The 18,466-nt window shown below is 44.5% G+C and overlaps 1 protein-coding gene across 1 annotated transcript in view; it reads left to right on the top strand.

Annotated features, from left to right (window-relative positions):
- The window catches only part of LOC126412336 (nose resistant to fluoxetine protein 6-like), a 270,762-nt gene that overhangs the window by 91,379 nt on the left and 160,917 nt on the right, over window positions 1-18,466 (top strand). The window contains exons 4-5 of the mRNA XM_050081879.1: window positions 3,541-3,764; window positions 12,380-12,471. Coding sequence (XP_049937836.1) covers window positions 3,541-3,764; window positions 12,380-12,471 — 316 coding nt within the window. The remainder of the gene's footprint in view (window positions 1-3,540; window positions 3,765-12,379; window positions 12,472-18,466) is intronic.

Here is an 18,466-nt window from a genome sequence, read left to right as displayed (position 1 = left end):
TACTTAGTGACGTTGACTGGCAGTCACTTCAAGATTTCTGGCGACTGGAGAACATTCCACTTGTTGGTCTACATAACAAGACTGCAGCAGACATATTATGTATAATAAATATCATCGACTATTGAAGATAAACTTTTATTAAATTAATAAGAACGATGCAGTATCTTTTAGAAGACAAAACGTGAAGAAAAATTGGAAGTAGCTAGACGCAAACCTGCTACCGTTTTCTGTGTTGTGCACGACACTATCAGTTTTCTGTCATTTTATTATAATAATTCGTACCTAAAATTACCCGTTTTCGTAAGATCGATGTGCTGATGGTTTGAAGTAGTTTGTATTCACACCACGCACTCTATAATGAGAAGGCCACCAAATACAGAGTTCAGCTGTATACTGGGGCCAACCAGACATGCGGGCCCTCTGGTGTGCATCACAGCACGTGACGTTACCGGTCTTGCAAGCACCAGAGACCGTCTCAGGCGGGGAGCGAGTTACGGTTCCAAACCAGTTTAACATTAAGTAGCTGCCCGTCCTAATACAGTCCTGCTCTCGATAACAGATGACAAAGGTCAGGACTTTGATGGGTACCTTTTTATTGACGTTCTGATTTCCTGGGTAACCTACTGTTCACAAGAATTTCTGCAAACGTGACATTATTTTGACGCCACATGCTGTATCGAAGATGAAAACAGCTGTCTATTCACAACCCGCCAGGCGAATAAAAACAATAACACCCACCTCAAATAGAGGGAACTGGAGGTTACGCTTTTCCTTTACTACGTTAAACTCCGGAAGTTACGTCGTTCGTCAATATGTAAAGTGCTGCATTGATGTGGACTGGGCTTAAGAAATTGAAGTGTTCATTAAAGTGTCTCAACAAAATAAACTTTTTTTTTTTTTACAAACTTTGAGAACTAGTTTCAGGAGTTGGTGTGTAATTAGAAAGGATTGGCAGCCATTCCAGCAGCAGCATATTTGTCTTACGTCCAATGAATAAATGCTCTTTCAAAACAGCGAGGGGCTCTCGAGAAGGCGTTGATATTGGTAAAATTTGTTGTAACAAAATATGAAAAACGTCATATTGCTGGTTAAAGATGTACTTCAATTGAAGACATTTTGGTTTGCCAAGGAAGTGTCCTAAGAAAACTAGCTCTTAAAATTTCTTTTATACTTTATCAACAGTATCCGTACACCCCAAAAAACAGACGTTTTTCGTGTTAGGTGCATTGTGCTGCCACCTGCTTCCAGGAACTGCATATCAGAGACCTCTATAGTCATTAGACATAGTGAGAGAGCAGAAGGGGGCGCTCCGCAGAACTCACGGACTTCCAATGTGGTCAAGTGATTGGGCGTCACTTGTGTCATACGTCTGTATGTTAGATTTCCACACTCCTAAACATCCCTAGGTCCACTGTTTCCGATGTGATAGTGAAGTGGAAGGATGATGGGTCAAGTACAGTACAAAAGCGTACAGGCCGACGTCGTCTGTTGACTGACAGAGATCGCCGACAGTAGAAGAGGGAAGAGGGTATTACAAGCTCTATCAGGATCCATTGCAAGTACTATGACAGTTAGGCGGGATGTGAAAAAAACTTGGATTTCCTGGTCGAGCGGCTGCTCATAAGCCACACATCACGCCCGTAATTTTTCTCTGCCTCGTGATGGCTGGGTGTTGTGTGATGTCCTTCGGTTAGTTAGGTTTAAGTAGTTCTAAGTTCTAGGGGACTGATGACCATAGATGTTAAGTCCCATAGTGCTCAGAGCCATTTGAACCATTTTTGAACCACGCCCGTAATTGCCAAACGACGCCTCTCTTGGTGTAAGGAGCGTAAACATTGGACGATTGAACAGTGGAAAAACGTGTGGAGTGACGGATCACGGTACACAATGTGGCGATCCGAGGGCAGGATGTGGGAATGGCGAATGCTCGGTGAACGTCATCTACCAGCGTGTGTAGTGCCAACAGTACAATTCGGAGGCGGTGACGTTATGGTGTGGTCGTGTTTTTCATGGAGGGGGCCTGCACCCCTCGTTGTTTTGCGTATCATTATTACAGCACAGGTCTACATTGTTTCAAGCACCTTCTTGCTTCCCACTGTTGAAGAGCGATTCGGGGATGGCGATTGCATCTTTCAGCACGATGGAGCACTTGTTTATAATGCACGGCCTGTAGCTGAGTGGTTACTTTACAATAACATCCCTGTAACGAACTGGCCTGCTCAGAGTCCTGACTTGAATCCTATAGAACATCTTTGGGGTGCTTTGGAACGCCGACTTCGTGCCAGGTTTCACCGACCGACATCGACACCTCTCTTCAGTGCAGCACTCCGTATAGAATGGGCTGCCATTCCCCAAGAAACCTTCCAGCACCTGATTGAACGTATGCCTGCGAGAGTGGAAGCTGTCATTAAGGCTAAGGGTAGGCAAACACCATACTGAATTCCAGCATTACCGATGGAGGACGCTACGAAATTGTAAGTCATTTTCAGCCAGGTGTCCGGATACTTTTGATCCCAGAGTGTAGATGGCTTAGACTATGTTGCCTTTTAATTCTTTTGCAAGTGTGTCGGTCTTCTCTATGCTATTTATTTTGAGTGGTAATATGTTTTAACAGATGTTCAACGTGTTTTGAATATTTATTGGCATTTGCGTGTTTCACGTTTAATTTGTAAATTATTGACAATGACAGCTCACACCTGAGAGAGAGAGAGAGAGAGAGAGAAAGAGAGAGAGAGAGAGAGAGAGAGAGAGAGAGAGAGAGAGAGAGAGCACTCTATACACATACTTCTATTACCTTAATGAAGAAGTCCCATAACCTTTTAGAAAATCGAAAGAGAAAATAAGAAAAAGTAGGATGTGGCAGGATGCGAACCACCTTCGGTGCTATCCTACATTTCCCAACTCGATGCACTTTACCATGATAAACTAGCGGAATGCTCCCCTTTGTATTGTAACTTACACATCACGAAGGTTTTAATAGCCGATACATCATGGTGTGACGTTTAAGTATAGCAAATCGTAACAAGAATGACTTGTTTTTATAAATCTTCCAAGTGCCATTTCCTTGCAACGGAACACTTTAATAACACGCGAGCTACGATGCGAAACTGCAGAATCGAATTGGTGTTTCCCAAGCACCCAACACTGAACGTTAACGAAAGTCGGATAGCGGTTCCGGCGGCCTAATATAACAGCGATGACGTCAAAATGACACCACGTTAGCTCAAAGTCTTGAAAACTGTAGGTTACCCTAATTTCCCGTGTGATCCCAGACGTAGCTGAGCAATCGCTATGTGTGTCGTGCAAGGCAACTAGTGAGACGTCATAACTTCGCTGTGGGGCCCACATTTCTCGTGAGCCAAGCTGCATACAGTACGGCGTCTCCGGGAGGCAAGAATCTGACATGCCAGATTCCTCAATTCACGCTTCGTGTAGTAGGGACGTCACCAGCTCCTCTTCCACGTACTTTTTCATATCCAATGTGTGGACGCTTTTGAGTGGTCGGGGTGCCAGTGAGGTTGTGGCGTGGGCGTGTCGCAGGAGGCGGCGGCGTTGCGGACGCGCTTCCGGCGGGACCTGCTGGAGCGCGGCCTGTGCGTGCCTGCGGGGGTGGCGGCGCAGCGGGTGGCGGAGGGCGTGCAGAGCGCGCTGTCGGAGGCGGCCAGCGCCGAGGGCGTCACCGCCTCCGTGGAGGCCGCGGAGGGCGCCTGCCAGACGGCCGGCGTCGACGCCTTCCAGTGGGACACCGCGGACGTCGCCGTCGGGTGAGTGTCGGCCGAGTGCTTCTCCGCAAGGGATACCCGAAAGAAACCGAACTCGTTTTTTCTTGACATTTTAAGAACAATCCTCAATCCGCTTCAACGTACTTTCCACTTGCACTAACACACTTGACTAATTTTTTATTCTATTTTTCAAAACATTGTTTAAATTCATCTTTTGTGATGGTTGGCAGCGCCTCTGTCGATTTTTCTTTCACATCAGCAACACGCTTTCCTTTCGCATGTCTTTTCATTCTTTTTTTTGAGTCATCAGTCTTCTGACTGGTTTGATGCAACATCCCCCCCCCCTCCCCGTCCCCAATTACCCAATTACATTACTGGGCCATTACAATTGCTACACCACGAAGATGACTTGCTACAGACGCGAAATTTAACCGACGGGAAGAAAATGCTGTGATATGCAAATGATTAGCTTTTCAGAGCATTCTCACAAGGTTGGCGCCGTTGGCGACACCTACAACGTGCTGACATGAGGAAAGTTTCCAACCGATTTCTCATACACAAACAGCAGTTGACCGGCGTTGCCTGGTGAAACGTTGTCTTGATGCCTCGTGTAAGGAGGAGAAATGCGTACCATCACGTTTCCGACTTTGATAAAGGTCGGATTGTAGCCTATCGCGATTGCGGTTTATCGTATCGCGACATTGCTGCATCGCGTTGGTCGAGATCCAATGACTGTTAGCAGAATATGCAATCGGTGGGTTCAGGAGGGTAATACGGAACGCCGTGCTGGATCCCAACGGCCTCGTATCACTAGCAATCGAGATGACAGGCATCTCATCCGCATGGCTGTAACGGATCGTGTGCCACTTCTCGATCCCTGAGTCAACAGATGGGGACGTTTGCAAGACAACAACAATCTGCACGAATAGTTCGATGACGTTTGCAGCAGCATGGACTATCAGCTCGGAGACCATGGCTGCGGTTACCCTTGACGCTGCGTCACAGACAGGAGCGCCTGCGATGGTGTACTCAACGACGAACCTGGGTGCACGAATGGCGAAACGTCATTTTTTCGGATGAATCCAGGTTCTGTTTACAGCATCATGATGATCGCATCCGTGTTTGGCAACATCGCTGTGAACGCATCATGGAAGCGTGTATTCGTCATCGCCATACTGGCGTATCATCCGGCGTGATGGTATGGGGTGCCATTGGTTACACGTCTCGGTCACCTCTTGTTCGCATTGACGGCACTTTGAACAGTGTACGTTACATTGCAGATATTTTACGACCCGTGGCGCTACCCTTCATTCGATCCCTGCGAAACCCTACATTTCAGCAGAATAATGCACGACCGCATTTTGCAGGTCCTGTACGGGGCCTTTCTGGATACTGAAAATGGTCGACTGCTGCCCTGGCCAGCACATTCTCCAGATCTCTCACCACCTGAAAACGTCTGGCCAATGGTGGCCGAGCAACTGGCTCGTCACAACATACCAGTCACTACTCTTGATGAACTGTGGTATCGTGTTGAAGCTGCATGGGCAGCTGTACCTGTACACGCCATCCAAGCTCTGACTCAATGCCCAGACGTATCAAGGCCGTTATTACGGCCAGAGGTGGTTGTTCTGGGTACTGATTTCTCAGGATCTATGCACCGAAATTGCGTGAAAATGTAATCACATGTCAGTTCTAGTATAATATGTTTGTCTAATGAATACCCGTTTATCATCTGCATTTCTTCTTGGTGTAGCAATTTTAATGGCCGATAGTGTATTTCCTGGATGTATCCCAATCATTGTTTCCCACTATAATTTTTACCCTCTACAGCTACCTGTGGTATCATGGAAGTTATTCCCTCGTGTCTTAACATATGTCCTATCATCCTGTCCCTTCTCCGAGCCAGTGTTTTCCACATATGCCTTTCCTCTCTGATTCTGCGCAGAACCTCCTCATTCCTAATCTTATCAGTCCATCTATTTTCCAACATTCTTCTGTAGCACCACGTCTCAAATGCTTCGATTCTTTTCTTTTCAGGTTTTCCCACGGTTCATGATTCACTACCATACAGCGCTGTGCTTCATTCTAAGAAACAAACAAAGTCGCACAGGACAAGGTCGGATGAGTGTGTGGAGGTGAGGAACAGGCGTCATACCGTTTGTGAGCAGGGGCATTGTCACGATGGAAAAACCAGTCTACTGACTGCCACAAATGAGGCCACTTCCACCGCACACCGTTGCATAAACTGTTCAAAACTTTCAAGTAGAAAGTCTGCTTAACTGTCTCACTCTGAGGAACAAACCCTGAATGGACGACTCCTCTCACATCGAAAAAACAAATCAGCATTGTTGTTTTGTTTGGTTTCGCCGGACGGACTTTCTTGGGACGAGCCGAAGATTAAGTCTTCCAGTGGCTTGTTTGTTACTTTGATTCTGGATCATAAGCGTAGCACTAAGTTTTTCACCTGTGATACTTTTTGAAAAAAGGTTTGGATCATTGCAGGCCTCTTCTTTCAAACCACAGCACGCTTCCACGCGACCTTGTTTTTGTTCGGCAGTCAGCAGTAGTGGCATGAATTTGACAGCCATCCTTTTCATTCCCAAATCTTCTGTCACAATTCGCTGCACTGAACTCCAAGTCACTCCCGATAGCTCTACAATTTCTTCAGTGGTCCGTCGTCGATCTTCGTTGATCACTGCAGGAATTTTTTCAACATTTTCATGTGTTTGGGTCGTGAAAGGACGATCAGAACGAGGTTCGTCATCACTTGACATTTCACCATTTTTGAAACGGAGAAACCACTCAAACACTTGAGTTTTTCGCCCAGCACCGTCATTGTAGGACTTTTTTTAACATTTCAGAAGCTTGTGTTCCGCTTTTCCGAGCAAAAATCAGAAATTCATCGCCGCACTCTGTCGACGAAAATCAGCCATTGCAGCAACGACTATCACATAAAACAGTCGTCACTATAAACGCTGCCGAAACTAGTCCTGACCTCCTTCAGCGACGGCTCTGGACTTACTGACTCTGGAATGTTCGCTCTATGCGGTCCTAGCGGCAAGACGGGGTACTACAAAAGCTCTGCCGACCACAAAATTAGTTCGGTTTGTCTTGGGTACCGCCTCATGGCAGTCAAGAAGATATCCCATAAAGAACATGCGGTATCCCGACTTTTAGGGTAAAATATTATACACATACAGAGTGGAAGTGTCAAACGCTCTAAGCGCTATTTTTTCGCAAAACGCGTTTTCAGTGCTGTTGTGTCCTCGCTTCCCTGTTGTATGTCCCTAGACATGTCCCAAATGTCAAATCATAAGAGAAACTCTTTGTGAACAATGTTCATAGGTTCTAGGCGCTACAGTCTGGAGCCGAGCGACCGCTACGGTCGCAGGTTCGAATCCTGCCTCGGGCATGGATGTGTGTGATGTCCTTAGGTTAGTTAGGTTTAATTAGTTCTAAGTTCTAGGCGACTGATGACCTCAGAAGTTAAGTCGCATAGTGCTCAGAGCCATTTTTTGTTCATAGGAAAACAGCGTTCAAACTCAAAAGTTTTTTTTAAATAAGATCGCATTTAAAATTTATTAATCAGGTGACCACTTTCGATCGTGGTACGATCATCTTTAGGTCATTATAAGTCCTTAATGACAGCTGGAAAGAGCGTGGCGAGAAGCACCCCTGGTATGTACCGCTGGAACAGTGTTTATGGACGTCCGCAGCTCGTGGTCTTGCGGTGGCGTTCTCGGTTCCCGCTCACGGGGTCCCGGGTTCGATTCCCGGCGGGGTCAGAGATTTTCTCTGCCTCGAGATAACTGAGTGTTGTGTGTTCTTCATCATCATTTCATCATCATTGACTCGCAAGTCACCGAGGTGGCATTAACTCGAAAGGACTTGCAATACGGCGGCCGAACTTCCTCGCATAGGGCCTCCCGGCCAACAATGCCATACGATCATTTCATTTCAGTGTTTATGGACGCTACATAATGGACTGCTCATCGCCACACTCTCTCCAGCTGGTATCGTGGAGTTTTAATGGTCTGAAAATCATCTACCACAATCGAAACCGCCCACCTGATTAATAAATTTTAGATTTTAACAACTTACATGCGATCTTAGACTGCATTTATTTAAAAAAACTTTCATGGAGAAATTGTTTCAATCATTTCTGCAGGATGGCCAAAAGTCACGATCGGAAAGTATTCAAGTAACTTAACATATAGTTACAGGGATTTGGAAATGTATTCTAGGTTGAAAACAATGTTCTCAGCCCGTACTGCGTCTGTCTTCTGATAAAGATCACTCAGATTACAACAATTCCATGAAAATAAGGCATATGATCGTGTTGGTTTGCTTGGGGTTCTGGCGAATGCTACGGTATGTGATCGTATTCTCTTTCACTACCAAGGTAATACAGTTCTAGACATTTGTCTTATAATGGCAAATGCAAGCAGATTCACAATTGAAGAACGTCTTCCTCTTAGCGTACGGTACATGAAAAGCAATTGAACGGATGATACATATGATGAAATTAGGGAAAACTTTTCAATCGCTTCTAGAGAAAACCTCCAAATCTTCGGAAACTGGAAGCAAAGACCTTTGAAAATGGGTGTGTGACAGATGCATCACGCAGCGAAAGACCCAATACATATGACTGAGACAATGAAGTACTGAACGCTTGAATGCAGCATTGCTTCGTTCACCAGCAATATCGACAAGGAAGCGGTCGGCGCAGATAAACATTCCCAAAATATCCGTGCGTCGATGGATGAAGAAAGAAGGTTACCGCTCATTTCGACAAGGCAGCGTCAATGAATTAAGTGATCATGCTATGACTACGTGACGTGATTCGTGCCCCGAGAATAGTGGTCAACATACAGAAAGTGTTTGTAATATGTAAGAAGTATGTAAGAATATTAGTTTCTTTGTTATTCCATTCTTCCATGCCCTATTTATGTTAAACAAAATTTCTACTAGAACCTCGGAGTCGTTTCGTGTTCCAGTTTTCCTTTCACGTTGTTACTTGTTTCAATACAATATCATTAAAAATTCTGTAATCGTGACTTCTGGCCTTTCCTGCAGGTGATGCCAGACAATGAGCTCCAGAGTTCGAATGGGCTTGTGGCAAGGTCTCCTTCGTTTACCCCAAGTTTGCTTTGACGGGACATTCACAAGTGTTATTCATCGTGAGTGATAAAATCCTCCACAGTTGTAAAAAATATTTACTTCTAAAAAGAAAAGCACACCTAGGTTGAGGAGATATGTCCCATCTTCATGTGCATATTAAAATGTGAATCCACAAAGGATGCGTAACTAAGGTTAAAATAGGTTAAAATATGTTAAAATAGTGCATCCCTGCTGCGCGGAATGCAAGAGAATATCCTCTCTTATCCTAGGTCTGCCAGAAAGCCTCTCGCAGAGGACAATAGTCGAGGCTTAGGGGTGCGCCACACACGGGTCCGAATGAAGACAGATAGGCGGTCTTTCGAATACCTCCACTTAGCCTGGGATGGTCTGATAAGAACACAAAAGCTTTTGGTGAGTGGACACAGCTTTCGCATCCACGACAGGGATTTTGAAATCTACAGGGTGTAACAAAATGGTGTGGTCAAACTTTCTGGAAACATTCCTCAATATGTAGAGGTAGAAAATATGTTATACGACATGAGTCCGGAAACGCTTTGTATTCATGCAAGAGCTCAATTTCTAAAGCTCCTCTACGCATTAATAATCTACCTTGAAACAAATCCTCAACCGTGAACAACACGTCTGCACTACAGTGAGGGTTGACATATTATTGAGTGAACCGACCGCAAGTGTGTTCCTGTGCAGGAAAATCAGCTGCCGATAGTGCCTGCACAGGCTGTACAAGGTACGGATACATCATGTTCTCAGGTACCACTCACGAGACAGTCATGTGGTGAACATTACTTGCTGAAGCTATTGCCTTGGGCTGACGCTAGGGTTGTCGTCAGCTGCAAGAAGTTCTTCTCCCTTCCCCAGTTAAGGTTTCCTCCTCCTTCTAGGTCCCTCCCCCCCACCCCCACTCCCAGTCCGCCCGTCACGAGCAGCAGGCGACGCTCAACTATTTCGAACGTTCTCCTGCTGGGGCACTGTCGTTCTCGACCTCTCTCCCAACACAAACGTTAGGCGGCACGGCCACTTCCGTCTGCTAACCCACTGCACTGCACCGGAAACAAGGTTCGTGATGAACAGATGATGATACTTGACTGGTGCTAATAGAGCAATAGTCGCGTGTCAACATAGGCAATTAAGTGAATTATATGTCAACATTACCTTCGTTCAAGCGGAACTACAAACACTGGCGGAGAGCCTAAGAATTACAGCTTACTCTACATTCTAACCAAATCTAACCAGCAGGGTATTTTGAACATTTCATCTAAGAAAACGTTTCATGTAATGCTGGTACGTTCTGTTCCTTCGTGTTTCCTATGATTAATGTGAAAATTAAGAGAATGAGCTCTCGCATGGAAATGAAATGTTGCGCGACCCATGTCCATACCAAACATTTTATTCCTCTCTATGTGAGGAGTGTTTGCTGAATGTTTGTCACGCCACACACAAGTCTGAGAAGGCGGGAACACATCGCCAGATTGGGTTGGACATCACTGTCTCATCCATCCTACAGTCCAGACCTGGCACCCTCGGACTTCCATCTCTTTGGGCCGCTTAAAGATTCTCTACGGAGAACACACTTTGAAGATGACGCGATTGTGAGCCATGCAGGGAAAAGATGGCGACGCCTACAGGACAAGAGCTTTTACCAGCAGGCAATACATCCTCTTCCACAACGTTCGGGTACGGCCATAGAACGTAATGGAATCTACGTACAAAAAGGACATGGACAGAAGACATGTTGATGTATATTGTCACCAAATTTTGACTTAACAATAAATATGTTCTGAGAAAAGAATATGGGGCGTAGAAGCGACGTCCAGTAAAGTAATTCCTCTGTAGTTATCGCACATTGGGGGATCATTCTTCTTAAATATGTGGCATATAATTGCGGTTCTCCTATCTGCAGGTATGGTTTCTGTCTTCCAAATTGTTTCTATTAAAGACTACAATTCTAATTCCTGTTAATGAATGTGCTGCATGGTTGTACAGTGTAGTGCTGGGTTTGTGCTGTTATGGATGAACGGAAGGATGAATGTGAATCCAGGTGCCGTTCCTCTCGAATAGCGCCAACAAGACCGCCGAGCTTGATGTCCACACCCGACGGATGGATCACCACTATAATGTCACATGTGCTCGCTTCACGAGATACTGCAGAGAGGCATGGAATTTAATCCGTGATATTGGGGCAAAGACTACTGATCAAGAACTTTACGGCACCGGCTCTCCTTATCTAACCAGCGAAATAATGGCAGTGAAAATTTTCCACCATCTGGATTCGAACCGGTTTACCTCCGAGACGAGCGTTACCGCAGAGGCATCCGTTAGCGATCGCAGCTGCGGAGGTGGATTCTTGTTTAATATGAGGACGAGTATGTAAATGCTACATTTTCTTGTGATACGAACGCTAAGTCGCTAAAGATTGTACCTTTGAGTGACTTGTACCTCAGCAACACGTGGTCACACATTGTGTGCCTTCAGTTATTGGGCATGTATATTTGCATTAATATACATTGATTTGTGCCCCATTGATTTTCACAACTTCGCTTGCATTGCAGTCATCTACACAAGATAATTTAGCAATTACTGAACCCAAACCGATAATTTTCCATATTTTTCCTTCCATGATGCACGAAGCTTGTAATTACACACATCTGCAAGAGATAATGCTACACATTCCGCAAGCAGCGAATACGAATACAATTTTATTGCAGAGTATGAGGTGAGTTCACTGCTGCGAGAGTCCACGACCTGCAGGACAGGTGCACAGAATATCCGTTGCGCACAAATACAGGTCAGACGTAAAAGGACTCAGTTTCAAGGCATATTAAACCTAGAGTTAAGTTTTATCAAGAAATAATCAGTGTATTTGCAAGACGGCTAGTTAATATCAGATTAGGGAAAATTTGTAAATTTGTGATAAATTCCTATGGGACCGAACTGCTTAGGTCATTGGTCCCTAGGCTAACACACTACTTAATCTAACTTAAAATAACTTACGCTAAGGACAACACACATACCTGTGTCCTTGGGAGGACTCGAACCTCCGACGGGGGCAGCCGCGTCAACCGCGGCAAGGCGCCTCAGACCGCGCGGCTACCCCGCGTGGCTTCAGATTGGCATCCAACTTTTATAAGCATTCTCTTAAATGCAGGATTCAGGTTCGAGCAAATAAGTTTCGACGTGTCGCCATTTTGAGGCTCAGAATATTCAGATAATCTTCAAATCCTGTCTGTAACTTTCTATCGCTTCGAGAGATATTGTTGTTAAACATTTCATCTCTTTAAAATTAATGCATTATTTTCATTTCTCGAACTGTGTTGGGTATCCGTAGTGTTCATTCATTTGTAAGTAATCGATGTAATTCTAATTGTCTTTATGCATTCTTATCTTCATTAGTTCGTCAATGCAGAACGCCAGTACGTTTTTATTTTTTTATTTTATTTATTTATTTATTTTTTTTTTGTCGTGGAAGATTTCCATCAAATTTCCCAAAAAGTGAACAGAAATTGTGTCTTCCCTTATAGGGGCGTCGCAGTCTTCCTGCTGGTTCTAGTGGTGGTGGCGACGACGACAGAGGGAATGCTCCGTCTGAAGAACAGCACTGCCAAATCTAAAGGTACTGTATTTCGTTCTTAGTTTTCCGTTTTTATCGTTCCCTCTTGTTTCTTGTACATACTGTATTTTATCCGTCTTCCCCTACAGCCTACATCTATTTGTCATAGAATTTCGTATATCCTGGACCATTTTGCAGTGTCGAACGTTTTTTCTCGGTCGATAAGTCATATGAAAGTATCTGGATTTTTCTTAACTCTTCTCTTCATTTGTTTTAAGTCATCAGTCTTCAGACTGGTTTGTTGCAGCCCGCTACGATTTCCTCTCCTGTGCAAATCTCTTCATCTCAGAGTAATACTTGCAACCTACGTCCTCAATTATTTGCTGGATGTATTCCAGTCTCTGTTTTCCGCTACAGTTTTCGCCCTCTACAGCTCCCCTTCACACCCTTCATTCCCTGATATCTTAGCAAATGTCCTATCACCCTGTGCCTTCTCATTGTCAGTGTTATCCACATATTACTATCCTCTTCGAATCTGCGCAGAACCTCCTCATGCATTAACTTATCAGTCTACCTAATTTTCAACATTCGTCTGAAGCACCACATCTCAAATGCTTCGATTCACTGTTCCGGTTTTCCCACACACTATGTTTCACTACCACACAACGCTGTGCTCTAAACGTACATTGTCAGATATATCTTTCTCAAATTAAGGCATATGTTTGATACCAGTAGACTTCTCTTGGCCAGGAATGGCCTTTTTGCCAGTGCTAGTCTGCTTTTGATGTCGTACTTGCTTCGTCCGTCATGGGTTATTTTCATGCCTAGGTAGTAGAATTTCTTAACTTTATCTATTTCGTGACCGTCAATCCTGATGTTAAGTTTCTCGGTGTTCTCATTTGTGGTTCTTGTCATTACTTTCGTCTTTCTTCGATTTACTTTCAATCCATATTCTGTGCTCTTAAGTCTGTTCGTTCCATTTAGGAGATCCTGAAATTCTTCTTCATTTTCACTCAGGATATCATCAATGTCGTCAGCGAATCGTATCGTTAATATCCTTTCACCTTGAATTTTAATTCCACTTCTGAACCTTTTATTTATGTTATTGCTTCTTCAATGCACAGATTGAATAGTAGGGGCGAAAGACTACATCCTTGCCTTTTTCATCCGTATACTTCGTTTTTGGTCGTCCACTCTTATCGTCCCCTCTTGGTCCTTGTAGATATCGTATATTACCCGTTTACCCATACAGCTTACTCCTATTTTTCTCAGCATTTCGAACATCTTGCACCATTTTTGATTGTCCAACGCTTTTTCCAGGTCGACAAACTCTATCAAGGAGCCTTGATTTATATTTAGGTTCAAAAAATGGTTCAAATGGCTCTGAGCACTATGGGACTCAACTGCTGTGGTCATAAGTCCCCTAGAACTTAGAACTACTTAAACCTAACTAACCTAAGGACAGCACACGACACCCAGCCATCACGAGGCAGAGAAAATCCCTGACCCCGCCGGGAATCGAACCCGGGAACCCGGGCGTGGGAAGCGAGAAGGCTACCGCACAACCACGAGATGCGGGCGATTTATATTTAGGCTTGCTTCCATTATCGTTCTCTTCATGAGTAAGCACAACGTTATAACAACTTCTCCGGTCATCTTCCTACCCTAATGGCAAGTTTACCGTCATCTAGCAGGTCCTCAATTTTCTTTTACGTTCTTTTGTATATTATTCTTATGAGCTTAGATTATTCTTATTGGTTTCATGACATTTGTACGAGGGGTGTTCAGTTAGTAATGCAACACATTTTTTTCTGAAAGTAGGTTGGCTTTTTTCAGGATACCAATACACCATATTATTTGCCATTCTCTTGGCTACAAAACCCTATTTTTGACGTAATCTCCGTTCACTGCCACGGTCTTACACCACCTTACTGGAACGCCCTGTATGTCCGCATGATATAGCGCTATTGTTCGATGTCGGAGCCCACATCTCGCTGAATCAATAACCTCACTGTCATCCATGTACTGCTTCCCGCGGGATGAATCTTTCATTGGGCCAAACAGATGGAAGTAGGAAGGGACGAGACCTGGACAGTAGAGTGGATGAGGAAAAGAAGTCCAACCAAGTTGTGTGAATTTATCACGTGTGGACAGACTTATGTGAGATCTTCCGTAATAACGAAGAAGGAGAAGTTCGTTTGAATTTTTGTGGGGACGATTACGTTGAAGTCGTTTCTTCCTGAGGGCAGGCTAATAGCACTTCAGAGTTGATCGTTGCACCAAGAGAGGGGACATAAAACAAAATGACCTTTTCAGAGTCCTAGAAAACCATCGCCATAACTATACCGACTGACGTTGCAGCTTTGATTTTTTCTTCGGAGAAGAAGATTGGATTGAAGAGTTCCTAGATAACAGAACGCAGCACGTCATTCTCAATGGAGAGAAGTCTTCCGAAATAAGAGTGATTTCAGGTGTGCCGCAGGGGAGTGTCGTAGGACCGATGCTATTCACAATATACATAAATGACCTTGAGGATAACATCGGAAGTTCACTGAGGCTTTTTGCGGATGATGCTGTGGTATATCGAGAGGTTGTAACAATGGAAAATTGTATTGAAATGCAGGAGGATCTGCAACGAATTGACGCATGGTGCAGGGAATGGCAATTGAATCTCAATGTAGACGAGTGTAATGTGCTGCGAATACATAGAAAGAAACATCCTTTATCATTTAGCTACAATATAGCAGGTCAGCAACTGGAAGCAGTTAATTCCATAAATTATCTGGGAGTAGGCATTAGGAGTGATCGAGAGGTTGTAACAATGGAAAAATGTATTGAAATGCAGGAGGATCTGCAACGAATTGACGCATGGTGCAGGGAATGGCAATTGAATCTCAATGTAGATAAGTGTAATGTGCTGCGAATACATAGAAAGAAACATCCTTTATCATTTAGCTACAATATAGCAGGTCAGCAACTGGAAGCAGTTAATTCCATAAATTGTCTGGGAGTACGCATTAGGAGTGATTTAAAATGGAATGATCATATAAAGTTGATCGTCGGTAAAGCAGATGCCAGACTGAGATTCATTGGAAGAATCCTAAGGAAATGTAATCCGAAAACAAAGAAAGTAGGTTACAGTACACTTGTTCGGCCACTGTTTGAATATTGCTCACCAGTGTGGGATGCGTACCAGATAGGGTTGATAGATGAGATAGAGAAGATCCAACGGAGAGCAGCGCGCTTCGTTACTGGATCATTTAGTAATCGCGAAAGCGTTACGGAGATGATAGGTAAACTCCAGTGGAAGACTCTGCAGGAGAGACGCTCAGTAGCTCGGTACGGGCTTTTGTTGAAGTTTCGAGAACATACCTTCACCGAGGAGTCAAGCAGTATATTGCTCCCTCCTACGTACATCTCGCGAAGAGACTATGAGGATAAAATCAGAGAGATTAGAGCCCACACAGAGGCATACCGACAATCTTTCTTTCCACGAACAATACGAGACTGCAATAGAAGGGAGAACCGATAGAGGCACTCAAGGTACCATCCGCCACACACCGTCAGGTGGCTTGTGGAGTATGGATGTAGATGTAGATATAGATGTAGAAGAGATTGTGTGGCGCCGCTCCACGGATTGCCGTTTTATTTCCGGTTCGAAGTGATGAACCCATGTTTCATCGCCTGTGACAAAGAACTGTGACGATCGGCCTCGTAACGCGGAAGCAATTCCACACACGTCGTCCTTCGTTAGTTGTTATGGTCTTCTGTGAGGCAGCGAGGAACGTAGCGGGTACACACATTTGAATAGCCCTACTGGTGGACGAGTGTTTCAGCACTACAAATAGAGACGTCCAGTTGATTGTGGTTCGTCTCTCATCTCGAGTGAGAGCGTCCACGCGTTCCAGCACTGCAGGAGTCGCAGGTGCGTGAGGCCGGCCGGCACGCGGGAAACAAGAGAAGTCTGCGCGATCTGATTACGATAATGACAGACTTCTCACCCAACGACTCACCGTGCTTTTGTTCACTGCTTGATGTTCGTAGACATTCTGCAGGCGCCTATGAACATCTTCAGTCCTATGGTTTTCTGCCAAAAAGAAACTCAATGACAGTACTCTGCTTGAAAAGCAGCTTCGTTACTGACGCCATTCTGAATGTTACGTATAGCGACGCCACATATCGGAACTTCATGAAACTGTAGGGGCTTAAGTGGAAATATTCCACGATTTCCCTCAAGAAATACGTAATTTTTTCAACAGAAATTGGCCGAGAAAAATGTGTTGCATTACTTATTGAGCTCTTAGGCTGGTTCTCGCACTTGTTTGGCCTTTGCGATTTTTAGGATTGTGTGGATGTTATTTTGCAGAAAATCTGACTGCACGCAAATACAGAGTGACAATTATTGAACTACTTGAAATAAAATTATCATAGCTTCTGAACGGTTTGCGTTAGGACGTTCAAACTGCACGGTTGGCTGCGGGCCATGATGGGAATTAATATGTGAATATGGTTTGGTTTAGCAACGAAGCCCACTTTCATTTGGATGGTTTCGTCAATAAGCGAAATTGGCGCATCTGGGGGACTGAGAATCCGCGTTTCGCGACCGAGACGTCTCTTCACCCTCAACGGGTAACTGTTTGGTGCGCAATGTCCAGACACGGAATAATCGGTACGATATTACTTGATGGCACGGTGACTACCAAACGGTACGTGAAGGTTTTGGAAGATGATTTTATCCCCATTATCCAAAGTGACCATGATTTCGACAAGATATGGTTCATGCAAAACGGAACTCGATCCCATAGAAGCAGGAGAGTGTTTGATGTCCTGAAGGAGCACTTTGGAGACCGCATTCTGGCTCTGGGGTACCCAGAGGCCACTGACATGGGCCTCGATTGGCCGCCATATTCTCCGGATTTGAACGCATGCGACTTCTTTTTGTAGGGCAATATTAAAGACAAGGTGTACAGCATTAACCCCAAAACCAGCCATTTAGGAGGTCATCGGCAGCACTGATGTTCCGACACTTCAGCGGATCATGCAGAATTTCGCTATTCGCTTGCGTCACATCATTGCCAAGGGTGGTAGGCATATCGAACATGTCATAACCTAAATCTGAATATCTGTAGTGACTTTAACGTGTTGAAAGAAGTGTGTTCACGCTTTAATTTGCAACTACTTTATGTTTTTTTCATGTTGTTTAATAAGTGTCACCCTGTAAGTACCCGGTGATCAAAAAGTCAGTATAAATTTGAAAATTGAATAAATCACGGAATAATGTAGATAGAGAGGTACAAATTGACACACATGCTTGGAATGACATGGGGTTTTATTAGAACCAATCCGACAGATGGCGCTTCATCTGATGAGAATAGCAATAATTGGCATAACAAAGCAAGACAAAGCAAAGATGATGTTCTTTACAGGAAATGCTCAATATGCCCACCATCATTCCTCAACAATAACTTTAGTAGAGGAATAATGTTGTGAACAGCACTGTAAAGCATGTCCGGAGTTATGGTGAGGCATTGGCGTCGGATGTTGTCTTTCAGCATCCCTAGAGATGTGGGTCGATAACGATACACTTGCGACTTCAGGTAACCCCAAAGCCAATAATCGCACGGACTGAGGTCTGGGGACCTGGGAGGCCAAGCATGATGAAAGTGGCGACTGAGCACACGATCGTCACCAAACGACGCTCCCAAGAGATCTTTCACGTGTCTAGCAATATGGGGTGGAGCGCCATCCTGCATAAACATCGTAAGTTCCAGAAGGTGTTTATCAGCCAGGCTGTGGATGATACGATTCTGTAACATATCGGCGTACCTCTCACCCGTCACGGTAGCAGTTACAAAACCAGAATCACGCATTTCCTCGAAGAAAAAAGGCCCTATAACGGTAGATGTGGTAAATCCAACCCATACCGTGACTTTCTCGTCGTGCAATGGAGTTTCCACGACAGTTCTAGGATTTTAGGTAGCCCATATTCTGCAGTTGTGGACGTTGACAGACCGTCGGAGCGTGAAATGAGCTTCGTTGGTCCACAACACGTTACTCA

The sequence above is a fragment of the Schistocerca serialis genome, chromosome 7, assembly GCF_023864345.2.
Source record: "Schistocerca serialis cubense isolate TAMUIC-IGC-003099 chromosome 7, iqSchSeri2.2, whole genome shotgun sequence".
NCBI classification, from domain to species: domain Eukaryota; kingdom Metazoa; phylum Arthropoda; class Insecta; order Orthoptera; family Acrididae; genus Schistocerca; species Schistocerca serialis.
The sequence above is the reverse complement of the archived record's forward strand: the minus strand, read 5'-3'. Positions and strand labels throughout refer to the sequence as shown.